This window comes from Barbatula barbatula, assembly GCF_947034865.1.
Source record: "Barbatula barbatula genome assembly, chromosome: 11".
NCBI lineage: Eukaryota > Metazoa > Chordata > Actinopteri > Cypriniformes > Nemacheilidae > Barbatula > Barbatula barbatula.
In genome coordinates this window covers 8,730,684-8,752,361 of record NC_136774.1, presented here as the reverse complement: position 1 = coordinate 8,752,361, position 21,678 = coordinate 8,730,684, and the positions used below count along the sequence as shown (strand labels likewise).

Here is a 21,678-nt window from a genome sequence, read left to right as displayed (position 1 = left end):
TACAAACAGTTAGAACGTGCCGTAGGGGTCTAACGAAAGCGGAAGTTACCCGATTGGCTTGCGTGGATAGTGGGTGGAGTACACCTATTTGTGGACTGTGCGCACGCCTTGACGTTAGAAATGTTTCAAAATCCACAAATGGACAGAGAGCCATCCACAAATGCATGCAGCGATTCACAAATGCACAGAACGCGATCCACATATGTGAGGAAAGGGATCTAAAAATAAATGCCATTAAAATAAATGTAAATATTTTTTATTTTCAAATCTCATTGTATTTATTTGTGAATTCCATTTCTTTTTGTGGAACGTCAAAAAATGCTTTTTGTGCATATGTGGATGTAATAAATGTCTATGAAACTCTATATTTATTTGCGGATCATAGTTTAGTTATTCATAATATTGCAACAATTCTGATCCCATACTACTATGGGTGCGTTTCATAGCAGCAATTTAGTGGCAGGATGAAAAAGGTTTAAGAATGTTTAAAGCATTAAGAACATGGCACATGGGTTACGAGCATTCAGCTAATGAGATAAGAGCAGGTACATTTCAATTAATGAAGGGATATGGCACTATTGAATGTTATTTGTTATTAGTTATTATTTGGGGTTTTAATGGGTGTTATTTTAATAGTAATAGTTGTTATTTATACATACATGTTCAAGATAATTACAGTTTATTATTCTTAGAATTGTTCTCACAATGAATTAAATCGCACAAAGCTGTATAGACACGAAAGTCATATGTGTCCCATGTATATTGTGCTGCATGTGGATGTTTAGAATTTTAAGATTAGTTTTTTTGACAATGAAGCATATTTCCATCTAAACTCCCATTGCTGTAATATAAAAATTATATTACCCCTTTTTCCAGAGTTATATTGGTTCTTGATTTAGTTTCATTAATATCTTTAAATGGTAATTATTTAACACGTTCAAGTTTAGTTTAATTTGTTGCATTTTGTTATGTACCTTTGCGATTTTATCATTTACTGTATGTCCTGTATATAGACGCACACACACACACACACACACACACACACACACACACACACACACACACACACACACACACACACACACACACACACACACACACATTTTAAGCATGTCTAGCTTTTGTTTAATTTTAAATTGTAGGAGTGTTTTAAAAGTTTTATTTTTAGGTAACTATAATAACAATGCTTATTATTAGCATTTATAGACCGTTTAGACGACAACAGCATAAACGTTATGTGGCCCAAACATAACTACTGGTAGGCCTCTGCAAGGAGTCAATAACTGTTGAGTAGGGTGGGCATCGTCACTGGTCTCACGATTCAATTATTATGTAAGTGATTCGATATCCCGATGCACCATGATGGATTGCATCATACATTTTTTATATTACTGCACAAGTCAGCCTGTCTCCTTCACACTTTAACTCTCTGTCTGCATCACACAACAAAACACAACAGAAACCATTAAGAACAAGGCGTTTGTCGCACCGCATCCAGTGCGAACCGAATTTCTGTATATAATAGGTTCTGTAGTCTTTTGTCACATCGCACGCTCTCGTGCAGTGTAGACAAGCTGCAACTTTTGTGGCACTTTCTCCAATATATGCTTCAGTGGCGCGTGCTTCTTTGATAGCAAGACTAGACGCCTTTAGATGCAGTGTGGCGTCTTTAACATATGTTCCAACTTTAAACAGCGGTCCAAGTTAAAAAATATATGAAAATACGCTTTATTATCAGTTTACGAAGCTTCCTCCCCAGCGCCAGCGCTGGTCACGCTGAAGCTACAGTCTGAACGATGTAGTTTTATGCTACGTTCTCATATAAGATAAGACATAACAACAACACTTTCTATTTTCAATAAAACAGCAACCACTGGCACATATGATGTTTAAATGCATGTTTTAATAATCTATTACATGTTTATATGCATCGATGCAGCAGCCGTTCACGAGTGCATCGCGATATAACATAAAACCTATTATTTTAAGTAGTTTTAACAATTCATTTACAATAAAATATGATTATAAATTAATATTAATATCTATAAAATAAACAAAATAAATATTGATATTACTAGCCACTAGCCAGACCGACAAACAAACACAGAACAGAAGGCAACTTCAGGGCAGCCAAGTGCGTCTATACTATATTGTTTTACTGCTTTTACACTCATTTTTTATTAGAAATATAGTAACCTGTATCATTTTCTGTTATAGACCACTTCAGAAGATGTAAATAACGCTGGTCAAATGCTGTAAATAACTATTTTTAACTAAATACAGCCATCAAAAAATGTATAACCGAAATATCTTTAACGATGTATAATTTATCTTTATTATTCATGTATGGCCTGTGTTTACGTCTTGCAAAGTGGTCCATACAGTGATGATAATCATAGAGATAAAATATAATTCATGCGTTTCAAACAAACTGAATGAACATCTGGATAAACTGTAACAGAGAATTTATGAAATGTACTTGAAAGTGTCATAATGGAATAATGTCATTTTCTTGTTTAAAGAAGAGTCCAGCGCCTGCTTTGTGAGGTTTGCCTAGAAAAATCTTTGCTCTACATTCAGAAAAAGAATCAGTAGTTCCTTTGTTGTTGACTTAAATCAAAATTGATTCTAGATCTGACCTTAAACAGCAGACCGAATGTAATAAAATGAGGATAAGATGTTTCTGTGCATTGGATGTATGCATATATGCCGTATGAAGAGTGTGTCTGTGTGTGCGCTTGTGCGAGCACCATAAGGAAAGACCCGGGGGGCTTGAGGCCTGCTTTGACGTCATAAAGTAGCAGGATCTCAGTTGTTGTGGAGAATTAGACAGACCTGTCTGTGTCTTCACTGTGTGACGTCTGTGAATGTGTCTCTGTGTTTGCGAGACGAGGAAAAAACGTACGAAGATTCTTCACACTATTTCAGCTAATGTGGTTGGAAGAAATCAGATTGATTCTATGCATATCGCTGACCCTTTTTTGCCAGGTTTTTGTTTTCTATCCTGGCGGAGAGACAGACCAGTATGATTTTATCACACACAAATCAGATTGGCACAGTTCCCCAGAGTCACAGGCAGTCAGCCATTTGTTTTGGCGTGCTCGCTGTACTGTACCATTCAGATCCACTGACGTATGTTCGTTCTCAAACCACTATTATGGTTGGAGTTCTGTTTGTGTGTGTGTGTGTGAGATTGTGAGTGTTTGTATTTGCTGTTTTTTTCCATGCTGTGACCTTTAACATGCAGGCATGGTAAATTCCCTAGCTATTCCAGCATTTCCCATTGAAAGATGACTGAAGCAGAGCTGCGGTTCTAACTGCATGTCGAAATCTACTGTAACGGCTACAGTCGTAATAATAATAGAGTTAAGATTCAGTGCAAATGTATCAATCATCAATTCATGACATAATGTCGATAGCGACATCAAATTATTTTGACTTTGAAAAAAATATAGCAATTTTTGTTTTCACATGAAAGAAATGATAGAGTTGCACAATTATGTTGTTGTCTACAAAAGTCATTTCAAACAGTTACACAATATGATGTAAAACATTTCAAGTCTAGTGTTTCTAAACTTTTGAACCATACTGTAGATGTTTTTGCCACTGACTGATATTTTTTATATACAGCTGCGGAAAAAAATTAAGAGGCCATTCCAAGTTATATTTTATTCAGTTTTTATATACGTGTATTGTGGCCATTCCAGTCCTGTGTATGTTGAATTTCAAGTCATCCAACAACTATGTAAAAGACTGACAGCATGACAAGACACATGGAAACTGTCATAAAAATCTAGGTTGTCATTACAAATTATGTTTAAAAAGTGCACAATGAATAAAAAGAATGGCAGAAGGGACCGTATGTAAAAATAAGCTCCTTTCATATTCAACAAACTTAAAGTCAAGTTGAGAACAGAATGGCAGTTCATGAAGTGCTCTTCATTGGGCTCATAAAGGACTATTTACGACTAAAATAATATACACATGTTTAACGAAGTAATTCATTTATCTTCCGCGGTAAAAGAGCCCGACTTGTGTCGAACGCAGAACAGTTTTTCCTCATTCCTTTCCTCCGTCAATACTCGCTGAACTATTTAAAATCTTCCATCTGGGGCGATGCCAAATCGGTTAAGGGGAATGGAAATCATACGGGCATGTGTTTGGAGACGCGGTGCGCACACGCAGTCCCCCCATGTAATGACGTTCGGTGTATTTAGTGACGCTGCTGATCCGTGCTGCGGCGCTCCGGGACTTTACGGAATCCTGCCGAGTTGACTGGCCGGTTACCAAGCAACCTGAAGTCACACGCAGTGTGTTATTAAGCATATGTGTACGCACCTCTCGTCCCATACGGTGTGACGCATATGCGGACGCTTGATTTGTGTGAAAACCTATTTGCGGATGCATATGCTTTGGTGAGGGCACAAGCACTTGCGTGTGTTCGATGGTGTCTATGTGTGTTTACATCCTCGGCGGAGGAACTGAGAGTGGGGCGGGTGGTCTCATGGTTAGTCCTACTTAATGGGATCCACGGAGCATTAGGGCTGGGCCGGGTGTCGATGAGGGTGTCATCGAGTGTTAACCCCACACACACACTTAGGCACATTTACGGCCCTTAGGGAACGGATGTGCTAGACTGTGTCGCTCCTTCATTGTGTAATCACTGGCAGACAGAATTACATGATGTTTCTCCTCATTCAGCGTATAGAAATAGATACGGAGGTCAGAAATGGAGGCGACGATTGGGTAATCGCTGGACAAAGTTTCGGTTTTCCAGTGTTGAACAATGATGCAAGTTTAATTTATACACTGCGGTCCGTCTCGGTTTCATAATCGTTGGGATTTTTGACTTTGGGTGCACAGGCTGTTCTACATGTGTCTTGAATGGTTGGGTATTTGAGTCAACGGCCTGAGGTTTGGTCCCCCTTACTGCAATTTAGCTTGGATCTCACACAGTTTATTTTATGATAATAAAATGGGGTGGGTTTGTCTGAAATTGAATAATGCAATGAAAAAAAATCATTGGAATGACGGTGTGCCATTTTTTCATGAATGGACCTTCAGATAATTCTAGGTAAATTACTTTAAATAGGTATAGACGGTTTCATCCGATGCACACACCTGGCCCAAAGTTAACTTCCAGTCTGTGTTTGTTAATCTGGCTTGTGGCTGATAATGTAACTACTTATATTTTAACAGTTTTATTTATATCAATATTTTATTGTATAATAATTGTATTCAATAAACAGTTTGTTGAATTTTATTGTACGATCATTTTATTTAATTTAATTTATGAAGTATTAAATGCCGCTGCGTATTTCATCAGCGGATGTCAAGTATTTCATTTGCTTCTAAATGAGAATCATTATGTTAATCTACAAGTTGTGTCATTTTCGATTTGGCATATTTTTACCTTTTGTTTGTCCCTACGTTTATATTTAACTCGTCGTCAAGAATCATCTCTGTTTGTATCTGGTCGTTCAGGAGGACTACGAGGTGGCGGCAGACGAGAAGAGAAAGAGTCGAGGAGATGAGATCATCAAGAAGTTTCTCACCAAGCAGGTGTGAATCGGCTTAACTTTCCAGTTGTGTGTGTGCGTGTTGACTTTGGATCTTAAGTGCGCTTGTGTGCATTAGTAACCGGAGAGGATTTTGTTTCTCTGACAGTCCCCCGAGTGTGTGGATGTAGCCGAAGGTCTTGCTGAGAGATGCAGAGAAAATCTAGAAGTGAGCGCCTGCAAGGAGATCTTCAGCGACTGTCGCAAGTAAGACACTTATTCAGTAAAAATATTTTGTCGGTTGCCAAACTTCAATCCCACACTGATCCTTCAAATAATGAATAAAGAAAATTTGAATGTAAGTAGTTCATATATTTTTGCGTTTGATTGTTTGCGTAATGTCCATGTAGTAGGGATGTAACAATATCAAAATTTCACTGTACGATAATTCCTCATTAAAACGTTTATTTCAATATTTAAAATGACAAATGATGACTTGGAAACATTCCATGAGCATCCTCTTGTCTTTATCCTCTCATCATAACTGCTTAGTGTTATCAGTTATGGGTCAAATGACCTAAAAATCCCTTATATCTATCATTTTTTCTAACATTCTCTATGTTAAGCCTGGAATACCGCCCGGAGTCATGTGACCACGATAATATTGTTACATCCCTAGCATCTAGACAACTACAAAAACAAACTTCTGTTACACATTTATTTCACTTGCTTCACAGTCAAATCTATGTATTGTCCCATCACAAAGACAGTATATAACGTTATTTCATAAAAATATTGTAATTTGGCGAAACTGGACTCAGCAATTATTTTAGCATTTCGGCCAAGAGTCGCCGTTGACACACTCAAAATGGACTATGTCAGGTCTTAAACGTGCGGTGTGTCTATGTTTTCTATTTTACTAGTTTTCTAAAGTATTTACAATACTTATTATCTTTTATTGCATGATGCCAGTTTGAAGTTGAAGCTGAACTCCGTTATGCCTCTAATATTATCCCTGCCTAAAACATTACTCCGTGTTTTTTATATGGGTTGCAAAAGCAATCTTAAAAAAATCACATTTAAACAAACCATACAAATCAAACAACTAATAAGCTCTCCCCAGTAATCAAAAACATTTACTCTGTAACTTTTAATCCAAGTGCAGCTGTAACGCGTCAGAGGAGACCTGGCACTCCCGGCTGAGACTGGTTTCTCCCGAGGTCTTTTTCTTTTGTTTTCTTCCTGTAAAGCCTCTTTGAAACAATTCAACATCGTAAATAATGCTATATAAACAAAATGTAATACTGCAGAATACTCGTGTACGCTACAAGCTGCTTTTAAGAGATTGGCTGTTCTTGTTTTAAGTTTCAGACCTTTGTACTGTTTACTCAAAAGAAGACATCTGTGATTCAACAATCTGCATGTTGTGTTTCATCTGACAGAGCTCTTCATGACTACTTGAGTGATGCTCCCTTTGTCGACTACCAGAACAGTATGTACTACGACCGCTTCCTTCAATGGAAGATGCTGGAAAGGTTGGTCGCATACTTCTTTATGTAGAATGTCTCTTTGAATCGTAATGATGGCTCGCAACCAATGTAGATTATGAAATGACAGTACAACCAATTGCATTTTATTATGTTATTATGTTTCTGTTCAGCTGGAGGACGTTCAGAGACTAATCTGTTCAATTACTTTTCTATATAACAGCTGATAGCAACTAAATCATGTTTGGGTTATGTAAGGATCAAGTTACTGTTAGTGTATCCAAGTCTATGGCAGATATCAGATTTATAAACAGTGTTCCATTAGCAGACTATATCGAAATTGTAAACACACACAACTGTGAGCGGGTTTTGTTTGGCTTCGATTGACGACATGAGCTTGTTCTTCACTCAGTTATATAGCTGCGACCTAAATGTGAAAGTGTTGCAGTTTTGTGTTTCCCGTTTGATGCGAGATGTCATGGTTTCGTTTCCAGACAGTCCATCACGAAAGACACCTTTCGGCAGTATAGAGTTCTGGGGAAAGGAGGCTTCGGCGAGGTGAGGAAGTGATGAGCTGTGGTTTTGTTTATTATGACTGTCTTGTGTGCACTGTGTCTTTGTGTTTGGATTTGCAATATAAGACTATAGCTCTCAGTTTTCATCCCCACCGTTCATTTTCTCATGCGCGTTACACACAGAGCTGGAAAACAAGTGTAGCCAGGTTGCTTGAATAAAAGAACTTCCAGGTTTTGTTTACAAATCGTACAGTCAATACACATTCGATACATTTTCAATATGGGATCAATTTATTTTCTGTAATCTTCATGTTGGATTAAGAATTATGATACATTTATTTACATTTATTATCTGTTTTGTGGTATTTCAGATGTTCTGGCCCTAAATGGTACTAAACTAGTCTCTTTCCGTCTAAATGGGGTGTACAGAAACAAGAAATAATTGTAATGCGCGTCTTTCTGTGGCCAGGTGTGTGCATGCCAGGTGCGAGCCACAGGTAAAATGTATGCCTGTAAAAAACTGGAGAAGAAAAGGATAAAGAAGAGGAAAGGGGAGGCCATGGCCCTCAATGAAAAACAGATTCTTGAGAAGGTCAACAGCAGGTTTGTGGTAAGCAGAATCTTTGTAATGATTAGTTTTTAACCTGTCTTTTCTTTTCTTACTTTAAAAAGTTATATGCAATAAATATAAAAATGAATAATCATTTGTATATTTCAATCGTTGGTAAATACATTTATAAACACGTATGTGTATGTTTTTGTGTTTACAAATACAAGAATAATATGCAAAGTACACAGACATTTGATATAAAAATGAAAAAACGTTTATATATTTCAATTATTGGTAAATATACATAAAAACATTTAAAAATTCCAAGATTTATTAACATGCATGTGTATTTTTTCTGTTTACAAATACAAAATTAACATGCACAGGACACAGACATTTGATATAAAATTAATAAACGTTTATAGATTTCAATTATTGGTAAATATAAATAAATACATTTAAAAAAATCTTACATTTATTAACATGCATGTGTATTTATTGTTTACAAATGCAAAATTAATATGCACAGTACACAGGCATTTATAATGTAAACACAAACTTTTATTCTGGATGCGATTATTCACGATTAATCGTTTGCCCTATTATGAAATTTGATTATATGGACACAGAACACATCGAGTTGCCGGATGTCGCCTGGTTTGCAAAGTTTAAAACACCACTTTTGGCACAATGATGGCTTGTTTCTCTTGTTCGACGGTCATTTTCTATTGCATGTGACACATTAGCATTCACGCTACTAATGTGACGTGGTCACATGCGTCCACTTGTGATTGAATTGCTCAATTCTAATGTAAACAAGAGTCCTGCTTTCAAGAGTCTCATGCTTTTCTTGAGGTTATATTCACTAAACCATGAGGTTAACTCTTATCTTCTGTAAATACTCATGATCATCAGAAACATATTACATGGCATATTCCAGAAAACACCCAAAAATGTGCATATTGATCCAAATGTATGGATATTTGAAATAGAAGCAAAGTTGCACATGAACATGTGATCGTGGCAGTTTTTTGGATGAAACGACATCTTAAACATTGTTTAAGACATCATCTATCTGTCATTTTTGCAATCGTATTTCTCTCCTTAGGTGAGTTTAGCATACGCATACGAGACCAAAGACGCCCTGTGTCTGGTGCTGACCATCATGAACGGCGGCGATCTGAAGTTCCACATCTATAACATGGGAACGCCGGGCTTCGAGAAGGACCGTGTGCAGTTCTACGGCGCTGAGATCTGCTGTGGTCTGGAACACCTGCATATAGAGTCTATCGTCTACAGGTGAGCGAAAGGCAAACATCTGGAGTGACACGACCTTGTAACATCATGAATTCATAGCAGCTAAGCAATTAACATGGTCATCTTATCATTCTAGGGATTTAAAACCAGAAAATATACTCCTAGATGATAACGGTAAGTCAGGTCACTTTTTTTGATAGCGTGATATTTTGGTATGCTCGTGTTTGTTCATCATCCTTATGTAATCCTATAGGTCACATCCGGATCTCGGACCTGGGGCTGGCCATTAAAGTGCCTGATGGAGATCAGATCCGTGGTCGAGTGGGGACAGTGGGATACATGGGTAAGTAATATTCCAAAGCTTGACTTCTTTGTAAACGCAGCCACGGAACAAATCAAGACCATTCCAGATTTACATTTAATGAGCATTTCTAGGTGTATTGTGAAAATAAATATGAAATAGTCTCTTAATTTTATCCGACACTGTATATACACCCGCCCAATATACAGCACAAGTGTCATGGAGTTTACTGACGCCATTGCGTCCTTTTGAAGCTTGAGACGTCCACTTCCATTGTAAATGAAGACAAAAGAAATGTTTTGTTCATATGAAAATGTTGACCGAGTTTTGATCTGCCTCTGTATTGATGTCCAGCTCCAGAGGTGATCAATAATGAGCGGTATAGCATGAGTCCAGACTGGTGGGGGTTGGGTTGTCTCATCTACGAGATGACCGCCGGACGGTCGCCTTTCCGCGCTCGCAAAGAACGAGTGAAGAGGGAAGAGGTGGAAAAGAGGGTGCAGGAGGAGGAAGAAGAGTACAGCGACAAGTTTTCAGAAGACACCAAAGCCATCTGCAGGATGGTGAGGCCACACACACACACACACACACACGGCTCTGTGCTGGTCACCATCCAACATGATGCAGCAGCGGACCAGCAGAAGCTGCGTTATCTGGGTAGTCGAACACTCCATAAAGGCTCATTGAGTGAATGCACAGAGCTGGTAATGATGAGTCCGTCTGGTTCATTTTTATGGATGGTAGGGCTTGTTTTCTGCTCTGACTTTCTTTATTATACAGAACACAAAAGAAGATATTTTGAAGAACGCCGGTAACCAAACAACATCGGCCCCCATTGACTTCCATTCCATGGGCACAAAACCGCTGAGACATGTCTCGAAATATCTTGTTTTGTGTTGCAAAGAAAACCAGTTTTCATCAACATGAGGGTGTGCAAATGATGACCGATTTGTCATTTTTGGATGAACTATCCCTTTAACTTCCTTTTATGAAAACCCAGTGTTGTGTTATGCGTCCATGTTAATCTTAACCATGTCACAACGCTCTCAGCCTGGCTCGGCCCTAGTGTGCGGTTTTGTGATGTCTGGTTTGCGATCGCCGACCCTCATTCTAGCCCTGTTTAAATGTCCCATCTGGCACGCAACCTCATTTTCCTAATGTTTCACTGACCAACTCTTGCTGTGGTGTAATAGGTTACATTCCGCTCTCAAAGAATGTACAAACCTGGGTTCCTCATGTGTGCGCTCTGATTCCTGTCCCACAGCTGTTAGCCAAAGATCCCAAGCAGAGGCTCGGCTGCCAGGCGGAAGGAGGTGCCGGAGTCAAAGCCCACCCCTTCTTTAAGAACATCAACTTTAAGAGATTAGAGGCCGGCATTCTGGAACCTTCCTTTTTGCCTGACGTGAGCTGCTTTTTGGTTTACATAAAATCATGTCTATTTAAACCTGTTTGACTTTGTTTCTTGCATGTGACATGAGGAGTTAGAAACACAATGTTTAAGCTGATCGTAACAATGAAAGTGGATGGTGACCATGCTCTGTCCTTGGACAAGATCAGCTTGGACATTCTGCGAAATATCTCATTTTGTGTCACGTTTAAGAAAGAATGTCTAACAAATTAGGCACAAGAAAACAGTCAGACGGTTTTTGCTTATTTCTTTATTCTTTGTTCCCTTTGTAGCCCAGGGCTGTCTACTGTAAAGACGTTCTGGACATTGAGCAGTTTTCCACTGTTAAAGGTGTCAATCTGGACCAAACAGACAATGATTTCTACTCCAAGTTTGCCACTGGAAGTGTCTCCATCCCATGGCAAAATGAGGTATGACGTTTTTAAAACATACATGTGCACCTGATCTCCAGATGTTTTACATTACAAAGTAAAGATGATTTAGCATTTTGACCCCATCCATCATCTAAGTGATCTTGTTTTCTTTCTACTTGTCTCCTCGCTCTATTTCTTGTGTTTCTTTCACCCTCCCTCGCTGCAGATGATCGAGACTGAGTGCTTTAGTGACCTTAATGTATTCGGGCCCCAGGGGACGCGGCCCCCCGACCTGGACTGGAACCAGCCTCCCGAGCCTCCTCGGCGTAGCCTGCTGGACAGGATCTTTAGGAGACATGTGAGGATCTCCTCTACTTCCACAGAGGAACACCCCAGAGAACACAATAGTTAACTACAGACCAGGTTAAACGCCCCATCAGGACACCACACGCTAGTAGTAGAGCAGAACATGAACCAGGCTGAGATCACTGAACATGGGTAGTTGACAATGAAAAATAGAATTGGTGGACAATTTATTTCAGATTTTATGTAAAAAGGGACACGCACAGTATGTGTGTATCCAAGAGCATGGCGCTAGGAAGGCCAAGGTCATGGGTTCCTCCCAGGGATTGCACATGATCAGAAACGAATAGTATAATGAAATGTTTGTCACTTCGGATAAAAGCGTCTGACAAAATGCATTCATTTAAATGTTAATGTTAAGAAATATGAAATTTCAATTCAAATGTTTTGCATTTGAAATAATACCGCGGTGTAAATAATGTACAAATGAAGAGTTTGGTTCCAAAATGAGATAATCTCGTTTTTTATTGTGCATTTCAATTAATATCAATCAAACTGCAGTTGGTTTTCTTTTAATTTAAGCCATAATAACTAAAAAAAATTGTATTGTTAATATAGTTTTGTTTTATTTTGTTTTAGTAGTTCTTTTGTTATTTGTTTACATTTTATGTTCCTATATAACATTAATGTGTTTTTATTTTAGTTTTTGTTTATTATTTTAGTTTTAGTTTATTTCGCTTTAGTAGTTAAATTAGCTTTTATTTTGAGATGCTTATCCTTTTGTTATTTGTTTACTTTTTATGTTCCTGTATAACATTAATGTATTTAGTTTGATTTTAGTTTTTCTTTATTATAAGTTTAGTGCCGTAAACATATCGGTTTATTTCTGAAGCAACAAGTTTAGGTTTTTCCAATCATTTTTAGTGCAATATTTTAGTTGATTTCATTTTTTCGTTTGATCAAACTAAAATAACCTTGCTTTCATCTATGTCTGTTGAATATGACAGCAATTTATAGGTTGATTTCTCAGAAAAGAAGTGTAAATACTATGAGGCTTTTGTGATATATAAACCTTACTGTTCGTTCGCTTGAGCCAGCCAGCAGAGCGAGTCTGTTTGTCTGAACAATGAAAGTCTTTAAACAACCTATTTGAAAACAGTGCTTTTCGATTTGATTTTACACACGTTACCTTTAACATGTTTTTTTTGCATTCGTTGCTTAAAATTGTATGTCAACTACCCACATCTTTATCTAAGAGAACAGTATTAGACGTGTTTGACTTAATTATTTCTTCTGTCTCTGATTGTCTATTTTAGCATCCAGAGGTGACCATCGCTCACAGCCGGGTCTTGTCTTCCAGCGTCAACTCTGTTCACTCCATGTCAAACTCTGCCCCCTAGTGGACAGACAGCTGCTGGACTACAGGGAACAAAAATGAGTGAGCGATAAAGAAGACGGAAACGAAGAGAACTTCTCCTGCCCTTTAAAGGCCGATCTCCATAGAAGGGTCACTGCCTGGACCCACGCTAACCTTCTGCCGAGAGGACGGGAGACCAAACGAACTCTCGTTCAGAGATGAAAAGGCCTCTATTTATCCGAAAGGAGAGCTTTTACTTTAGTCGCGCTCCCTCAGGATTGCTGGGCCAGTAAAGAGCCACTGACAGTGACAGAATATTAACTTGTATTATTCAGGGGATTTTATCGACATAGAAAGGCCTCCACAGGGAACGGGAAGGGGGTTTTAAATTTCGTTTTTGTGAAGGAATACAGTGAACTTAAGAGACGACATACCTGCTCGCAAACACTCGCTCTTCACATCCCTCTGCCTCCTTTTTCTCCATCTGAAAACCGAAATGTACGTTGCCTTGCATACTCTCAGGCCAAAGATTGAGCTTGTCACAGTATGACACGTGTTTGAGTAACTTGCCATATTTTGTTGCAGAGAATGAGGCCTAAAAGCACAAGGAAAATCTGAGATCACTTAAGCGTTTGCATCTTTTAACCTCCATGTCATGTGCATGTTATGTTATCGCTGAAAAACTATTTATTTGACGGCTTCGTCCATCTCCAAACCGCAAATATACACAAACCTCTCATGCTTAAAGTGAAGTTCACTCCGAAATAATCATCATTTACTCACCCTCTTATCTTCAAACCTGTATGACTTTCTTCCTTCCGCAAGAACACAAAAGAAGATATTCTGAATGATTTTGTTAACCGGCACCCATTCACTTGCATTGGTTTTGTGTCCATACAATAGAAGTGAATGGGGTCTTTTTGTGTTCTGCGGAAGAAAGAAAGTCACACCGGTTTGAAAAGACAAGAGTCTTATTTTTGGGTGAACTATCATTTCTAGAAGACGAAAAAAGGATAGTTTATCTAAAAAACAAATGTATTCACCCTCATGCTGTTTCAAAAGTGTACGACTTTGAATGTCTGCAGAAAACAAAAGAAGATATTTTGAAGTACGTTGGAAACCGAACGACACTGGCCTCCATTGACTTCCCTTGTATGGACACTGAACCACTTCTTAAAATATCTTCTTTTCTGTTTCACAGAAGAAAGAGTCATATACAGATTTTGCACAACATGAGGGTGAATAAATGATGACGGAATTATGTTTTAATCTCATTAAGCTAAAGGGCATCTGTACCTCACTGCTATACTGAATCTGAACCGTAAAACACACATGCAATAAAACAGACACAGGAATTTTCATACACATATACTTACTTTACAACTTCACCGATGTAGACGTACTGAAAATTCAGTTTACAAAGCCATTCGAATACATTTACTTCCCATGCATAGAGAATTTTGTATTTGTCATGAATTTCTTTAAGAATGTGTTGCTTAGGTCATAACGTTAACGTCTCAACAATCCATGTTCAACTTCATAAGCGTTGCATTTACTATACCATTCCAACGTGTGAATTATCACGTGCCTCATTATAACATCTATAAGACAAATACCTTGTTTCACAAGTACATACTGTATGGTGCCATGTAATTTACAGTCATGCGTTGACATGTTTACCTTAAATTTTGCAGTTATGCCATTAAATAACTTCCTAAGAAGGTTTTTGAGTGAGAAACCATTTAAATATGATACCAGTGTTTTACAGGTTCACACGTCTCCTTCACATTTGGTAATGCGTGTCAAAACTGGATATTGCACTGCATCACAACATTACACATGATTTGCACTGCACATTGTCTGGAAAACCTAATGGTGATTAAAATGGGACCAGTGAGTCTGGATGACAGTGTGTTTGTGAACAGCTGCTCTGTGGAGCGTGAAGATGTTTGTGTATAGGATTGCCATGCTGTTGACTATATGCCACGTATGGGTTTTATTGTAATGATCGGTGGGCAGTTTCAGCTGACAGTGTGGCCAACTTTTTTTCTGTTTGTAAGTATGTTTATGTACTATTACAGGGAATATTCCTCATTTTAGCTGTATCTGGTTGGAGAGAGAGCCTTACCTCAGTGGATCAGTTGTGACAAAGTTTAATACTTGATACTTTGGCAATTGGAGGTAAAACTGTGCATATTATTTATATACGGTGCATAAACGTTCAGTAATTGTTTATGGCTCTATATCATGAAGAAGTGTATTGTTGTATGATGAAGGGCTCTTAAACGATTAATCGCTTCCAGAATAAAAGTTTGTGTTAACATTATATATGAATGTGTACTGTGCATATTTATTTTGTATTTATAAACACACACACACACACACAAATATATATATCGGAAATATTTGGATGTAAATATTTATATATAACTGAAATGATATATAAACCTTTTTATGGTTTTCTTAAGCATATACGTATATGTATGTCTACGTGTTTATGAATACAAAATAAATATGCACGGTACACAGACATATATTGTGTGAACACAAACTTTTATTCTGGGTGAGTTTAACAGCACTGTTGTAATGTAAAGGAAACGTTTTATACCATTTTAAAGGTTTGTCAACATACCTAGATCCTACATTGCGACCTGTATAGTTCAGGAGTCGTAGTGCAGTAAACTAACATTGACCGTAGACCAACTTAAATAGAGACAACAAAGTAAAGGGTCACATTTCCGTGCACCGATACAGGAAATCTAACAGCTGTAAAGTTGAAAAAAGTGGTGAACCTTTTCTTAGACTGAGAGTCAATGCATTGCTTCTGTACTTCCTTTGTGTTCTCCATACAACAATGAGACGGATTACTTTGCGGTGACAGACATAATTGCTGCATAAATGGGAACTTGCCTTTAAAACAATGACCAAACTAAAAGGGAAGTGGTATTTATTTGGTCAGTTCAAGCTGACAATTCTGGCTAAAGGGTGAACCTAAGGGGAGGTTGACTTTTAAAAGAACTGAGGACGTAACCTGTTGGATTCACTGTTTTTTGTTTTAAAGAGAGTTTTACGTACATTCTGAAAAAATATCCAATGAAGTGCCTCCTTTTCAGTAGTCTAGTCCAGGTTAGTGCCCATGATACAGTTTGCACTTTGTGTCACTCCAGTCATTTATACAATGTAAACATGCACAAATGCACACGCTCACATTCGTTTTTAAGAGAAGTGTTGTACTACGCTGATTGCATGTGAAGCCAAACCTGACGAAGTCCTTCTGAATAAAACCTGTGCTGGCCTGAACATAACTGTGTAGTTCTTTTTAGCATATTAATAGCGTATAGCGTTCATCGTCTTTTCTAGAGTTTCTAAACTTTACATTACATTTTACAATAACTAGTAAGTATTTATAGCATACATCATTCATCCTAACAGATCTTGCTAGATGTTTGCCTTTTTTTAAATATACAGAGAGATAAAATGAGACATGGTGGCGGTCTTGACTTCATGTAGTACATTTGAAAATGTATGTATTTATAGCATATTTGTAACACATTTATAGAATATAGTGTTCATCGTAAACAATTAATACTTAAATATCTTAGCCTTCTGATAATGCAACCTTTCCAAAATACACAGAAAAATAAAGAGTGACATCGTATGCTTGTATTCTGGATTAAATAGTGTATTTACAGATGTACTTATAACATATTTATAACACATTTCGGCACATATGTTCATTCTAATAAGCAATTAATGGATGTTAACCTTCTGATAATATATAGACAGATTCATTGTTACATGCTTGTATTTAAGATAAAATATATTGTGTTTATAACACAATATATGTATAGCATGGTTTAGCAAAACAATCCTCATGATTATCATTTAATAGAGGTTTTAACCTTTTAAAATACAAAGAAAGAAAAAAGTGACATGCTTTTATCTTGGATTAAACTATTTATAATGTATTTATGACATATTTCTAGAACATATAATTTTATTCACTTTTAATAGATCTTTACCCTTTTTTATGGATAGAACACACAAAGATAAAATGCTTATGTTTTTATTAAAGCATTTTATAGCACATTCATTGCATATATCATTCATTATAGTAAACAATGAATAGATGTTCACACAAAAAGATAAAACCGAATACTCTTGGTTTGACACCTGTTCCAGCTTTATTGCGCTATTCTGGAGCCACTTCTGAGGATGTGATGCGGTGTAGAGGTCAAGGCCGAAACTATTAATTATTCTGAGGGACACTGGGGTTGCGGGTTAAGGTTATTTCACCCAGAAATCCACTTTCCCCCTCGTGATTTAGCTGAAGCGTTCTTGAACCAGTTGACTTTACGTCAGACTGAAACCCAAGAGTCATTAAACCAACATTTTCACATGACTAGAAAAGTTTCCACTGGCGCTGAAACCAAGGCCTCGGTAAAGCAGACAGATGGTGTGTTGTCATTGATGGAGTATTGGTTTGATACAGGATTAATATGGATTTGGTTTGCTATGAGATCCACAGAATCTGGCCCTGCGTTTTTCAGTCTATAAAAGGATTCTTATTTCCTAAAACGGGGAAATAAAAGAAAAATTTGTAATATTAGCTTGCTGTGTGACCGTTTCATATTGGCTAGATTTATTTTTTTGGTGTCATTATAATGATGTCATATTTTAATGATGTCATTTTATACAGCTCCTTGGACGTATGATGTGACTGAGCATGTTTGGCTGGCGATATGTGACATTGTAAACTTGACCTCCTGACCTCAACCAAGACATGCTCGCTATTCCCGGTCTGTTATATCCCAAAATAGTTCTAAAGATAAGTTTGTGGTACTTAACAGACGTGTTCGAATGGAAACAGGAAGTGAAACGGGTAAAGTGAGCCATCCAATGTTCTGTGCCGGTTGTCTTCGGGCACTGGCCGTTATCTGTGACAGTGTGTTTACTGTAAAAAAACAGATAGACCGTCGTGTTCGCGGCACACCCTTGACCCACAGGGTCGCCCCCGTGCGTTGACTGATGGTGCGGTTTTATCTGCGAGGTGACGAGCGCGTGGCCTTGTACGACTGGAGCTATAAAAGGGCAGAAAAAGACGGCTGCTCCTCAGAATCCACTCGTACTTCATCGTGCCCACATTTCAAGCGTAGTCATTCATTCTTAAAGAAACGTTTCATAATGTTGCCTGCGACGTTCAAACTGTGTGCTGGCATTTCCTACAGGCACATGAGAAACATGACAGGTAAGAAGCTCTTTCAGGATTCCACACTTTACATTTAATGTAATATAGCAGCAGAAGCTGTAATGATATGTCTAGTGTCATATTAAGTTTTTTCTCTTATCACACGCAGGTCTAAGGAAGAATGCAATGATTGCAATCCACCACGAGCTGAACAAGCTTTCTGGTCCGGGTCCAAGTGCTTGGATCAGGCATATCCGAAGAAGGAGCTCTCTGCTTAGTAAGACTACTTTCACACTTTAACTATAACCGGGGACTGAGACTAGGCGCTATAGCTCCAACTCAACGGCACTAATGATAATTATTCTGTAGTAATTATTATTTAATAATTGTTCAGTCTATTACTATATTTACTGTATTGTTTGAATCTCTAAGCTTTAGTAGTAAACAGTATAGAGGCTCTTTTCACTGTCAAAATGTTCATGCAAGTCCTTTCCAATTCAGTTTTTTCTATTGACTAAAATCGCATCACAATTCTGTAACTTTCACAAGAGCCTGTTGAAAAGACGTGTGATAAATTGATGAAACCTCAAGTGCACCACTTGAAAAATGCAGATGTTACCGGTCACTAAAATATGTTTCGTTGGACTTTTCTGTTATTTTCTGCCAGGACATTATCCAATATGTTTCTGTTAATCTTAAAGCACAACACAACGCGAAATTCGAAATACAGATGAAACTGTATATATACTTTAAATATACTGTATGTATAGTAATTCATATTAATTCTTATTAAAGGGGAGGTCTGATGGAATTTTACCTCTTTAAATTTAGGTAGTGAGTAGTATGGCTGTTTGAGCATAAACAACATCTACCAAGTTCACAGAAAAGGAAGATATTTTCTTGGAGAGAAATCACTTTTTATATGCCACAATGAACGGCGCGTAGGGACTACAACAAGCTACTTCCTGCGGTAGTTTTCTTCTTAAACCCAGCCCCCTGGAACACAGGCAGGGTAATGGGCGAGACATCGCTACGCACTCATATCTAGGCCAATCAAAACAGACTGGCTTAACTTGACCAATCAGAGCGTTTCGGAAGGAGGGACTCTATATGGTGTATAACAAGTGAAATGTGTAACATATAAAGCATTTTATGATTGAATCATGTACACCCTTTGTTTAGCACATCATAAACATAAAAAAGGCAAAATAGGACCCCTTTAATATAGTACAATGTTATATTTTTAGGGGTTTAGGGGTACACCTTTTATTGGGATAGAATAGAGCTGACAGTGAAGCATTTGACAGAGATAGGGTAGCGGTTCGAGAAGAACCTCCCAGAGAGGAATTGGACTTGTGTCCCGGTGAGCTTGTGCCAAATTGTTAGAAAACCATCGAGCAAAACCAGAAAAGCTAAAAAAAACCCTAGCAACTGCATAACACCTTTTGTCAGGTTTGTGTTTATTATTAGATATAGTGTATATATCTGTGTTTTCTCGCTCAGGCAGCCGGATCGAAGAGGAGACGTACAGTGAGGCTGAGCAGTGTTACGTGCAGCAGGGACAAGAAGCTCTGCAGAAGTCCATCAGCATCCTTGGTGACCAGGACGGCTGGCAAACAGAAATAGAGAATGTAAGGCTTCAACTTTAAAGAGATACATTGTTATTGATCATTTACTCACCTTCAAGTCATTCCACACCTGTATGACTTTCTTTCCTCTCCTCAACACAAACGAGGATATTTTGAAGAACGTTGGTGACCCGGCAAAAGCCCTGAGACATTCCACAAACTATCTTCTTTTGTGTTCCACAGATTGTGACATTAAATATATCAGTTTGTGAAAGATTTGTTGGTTTTCCTCTTGTAGGCCAATGGAGACAAAGTGATGAGTAAAGTATTACCAGACGTAGGAAAGGTGTTCAAGCTAGAAGTGCTGCTGGATCAGCAAACCGATTATCTTTATGAAGAGCTGGTGGATAACATGGAACAAATGGGGGAGTGGAACCCCAACGTCAAAAAAGTCAAGGTGCGTGGAAATTCTGTTAGAATCACATGCAAATGTTATCACATCTTACCCATTATAATGTAACATGCCATTTGGTTTCTCCCTTCTTCAGATCCTGCAGAAAATAGGTGCGGACACTATGATCACGCATGAGGTTTCGGCCGAAACCCCTGGAAACGTGGTTGGCCCTAGAGACTTTGTAAGTGTCCGTTGTGCAAAGCGCAGGGGCTCTTCGTGCTTTCTAGCCGGGATGTCCACGCACCATCCTGGAATGCCCGAGCAGAGAGGATTTGTACGGTAAGTGAAACTAAAATACGACATTTAGTTTGCTAAAGTAAAACGTAACCAGAGAAAAAACAGTTTTCCTCTTTCCTCCTAAAGGGCTGAGAATGGACCCACCTGCATTGTGATGCGACCGAGCGCAGATGATCCCAATAAAACAAAGTTTACCTGGTTGCTCAGTTTAGATCTGAAGGTAAGTCAATGTAACTGTAACTAATATTCAATGACAACCAATACATACATCAATAGAGAGAAAGACCAATACGGTACATTTCAGAATATGCTTGGGCTCATTTCTAATATCTGTCTCTGCGCCGTCATCCTCAGGGTTGGATCCCAAAGACCGTCATCAACCGGGTACTTTCTCAGACCCAAGTGGATTTCGCAAACCACCTCAGACACAGAATGGCATCCGGTGGAGGTCCGCAACTAGCCATTGCTTGCTAACATCCAAGCTGATACACCTGAAGCCATTATAATGGCCTAACTATCACAACCATTCTTAGCACAGAGTACACTTTTCATTTCTGCACATTACTTTACAAGTTCAGCCTCACTTGCAACATTTTTTACCCTTTTCTTATACAAAAGTTAAATGGTCTACCAAAAGGATATGCTGCCCTTTGTTAGGTCCACATCAATGCATTGTAAGAAATGACAGTGTTGTTCTGTTATCAGTGGATATTTGTTGGACAAAATTGTGATAAATCAGCTACGGATGGCAGGGGTTACTGGGTCATTGCAATGGAGTTTAGTACGAGTTTCGATTTATGAAGTAGTAAACTAGTTCCACTGTAAACTCAATTTAGTGGCTGATGCTTCCTCAAACTCACCCATACTTCTGCATTTTCCCCTTTAATACACTCGTCCATGAAAAATTATTCTTGAGCTTATAGTTCCTATTTCATTATTGTTTGTAAAAAGAGAAGTATTTATTTTAAGTTAATATTAACGCATCACCCTGGAACAGGATGTCTGCTGAATTAATATTCATTAAAACTATTCAAATAACAAACCGGAGAGTGAGTCGTTTTTTCATGGTTTTCTTCAAATGTCCCCAAAAGTAACACAAGACCAAAGCTTCAATTTGCAGATTGAATGAGGAAATACAGGAAATAGCTTCATTAACATATTTTGGCAGGCCATTGGGTCAGTTACATAAACAACATATTATT

The 21,678-nt window shown here is 38.1% G+C and overlaps 2 protein-coding genes across 3 annotated transcripts in view; both read left to right on the top strand.

The window, feature by feature from the left end:
- The window catches only part of grk5l (G protein-coupled receptor kinase 5 like), a 38,156-nt gene extending 21,829 nt beyond the window's left edge, over positions 1-16,327 (top strand). Inside the window, exons 4-16 of one of the 2 annotated variants that reach the window (XM_079467517.1) lie at positions 5,485-5,562; positions 5,668-5,765; positions 6,941-7,033; positions 7,480-7,543; positions 7,970-8,110; positions 9,159-9,349; positions 9,444-9,481; positions 9,561-9,650; positions 9,963-10,171; positions 10,873-11,010; positions 11,289-11,426; positions 11,596-11,792; positions 12,989-16,327. In XM_079467517.1, the coding sequence (XP_079323643.1) occupies positions 5,485-5,562; positions 5,668-5,765; positions 6,941-7,033; positions 7,480-7,543; positions 7,970-8,110; positions 9,159-9,349; positions 9,444-9,481; positions 9,561-9,650; positions 9,963-10,171; positions 10,873-11,010; positions 11,289-11,426; positions 11,596-11,781 (1,464 nt within the window). In that variant the 3' untranslated portion in view covers positions 11,782-11,792; positions 12,989-16,327. The remainder of the gene's footprint in view (positions 1-5,484; positions 5,563-5,667; positions 5,766-6,940; positions 7,034-7,479; positions 7,544-7,969; positions 8,111-9,158; positions 9,350-9,443; positions 9,482-9,560; positions 9,651-9,962; positions 10,172-10,872; positions 11,011-11,288; positions 11,427-11,595; positions 11,793-12,988) is intronic. The other variant, XM_079467516.1, reaches the window with a different exon arrangement.
- Positions 16,328-18,070: 1,743 nt separating this feature from the next.
- On the top strand, positions 18,071-21,508 carry star (steroidogenic acute regulatory protein). The gene is made up of 7 exons (XM_079467692.1): positions 18,071-18,277; positions 18,387-18,494; positions 19,721-19,848; positions 20,084-20,242; positions 20,334-20,518; positions 20,603-20,696; positions 20,831-21,508. The coding sequence occupies exons 1-7, from the start codon at positions 18,214-18,216 to the stop codon at positions 20,948-20,950; spliced, it is 858 nt and encodes a 285-aa protein (XP_079323818.1). The 5' UTR covers positions 18,071-18,213; the 3' UTR covers positions 20,951-21,508.
- Positions 21,509-21,678: the final 170 nt, after the last annotated feature.

Coding starts and splice junctions, on each gene's coding strand:
- star (XM_079467692.1), top strand. CDS start 18,214: ATGTTGCCTGCGACGTTCAAACTGTGTGCTGGCATTTCCTACAGGCAC. Junction 18,278..18,386: donor GCACATGAGAAACATGACAG/GTAAGAAGCTCT, acceptor TATCACACGCAG/GTCTAAGGAAGAATGCAATG. Junction 19,849..20,083: donor GGCAAACAGAAATAGAGAAT/GTAAGGCTTCAA, acceptor TTCCTCTTGTAG/GCCAATGGAGACAAAGTGAT.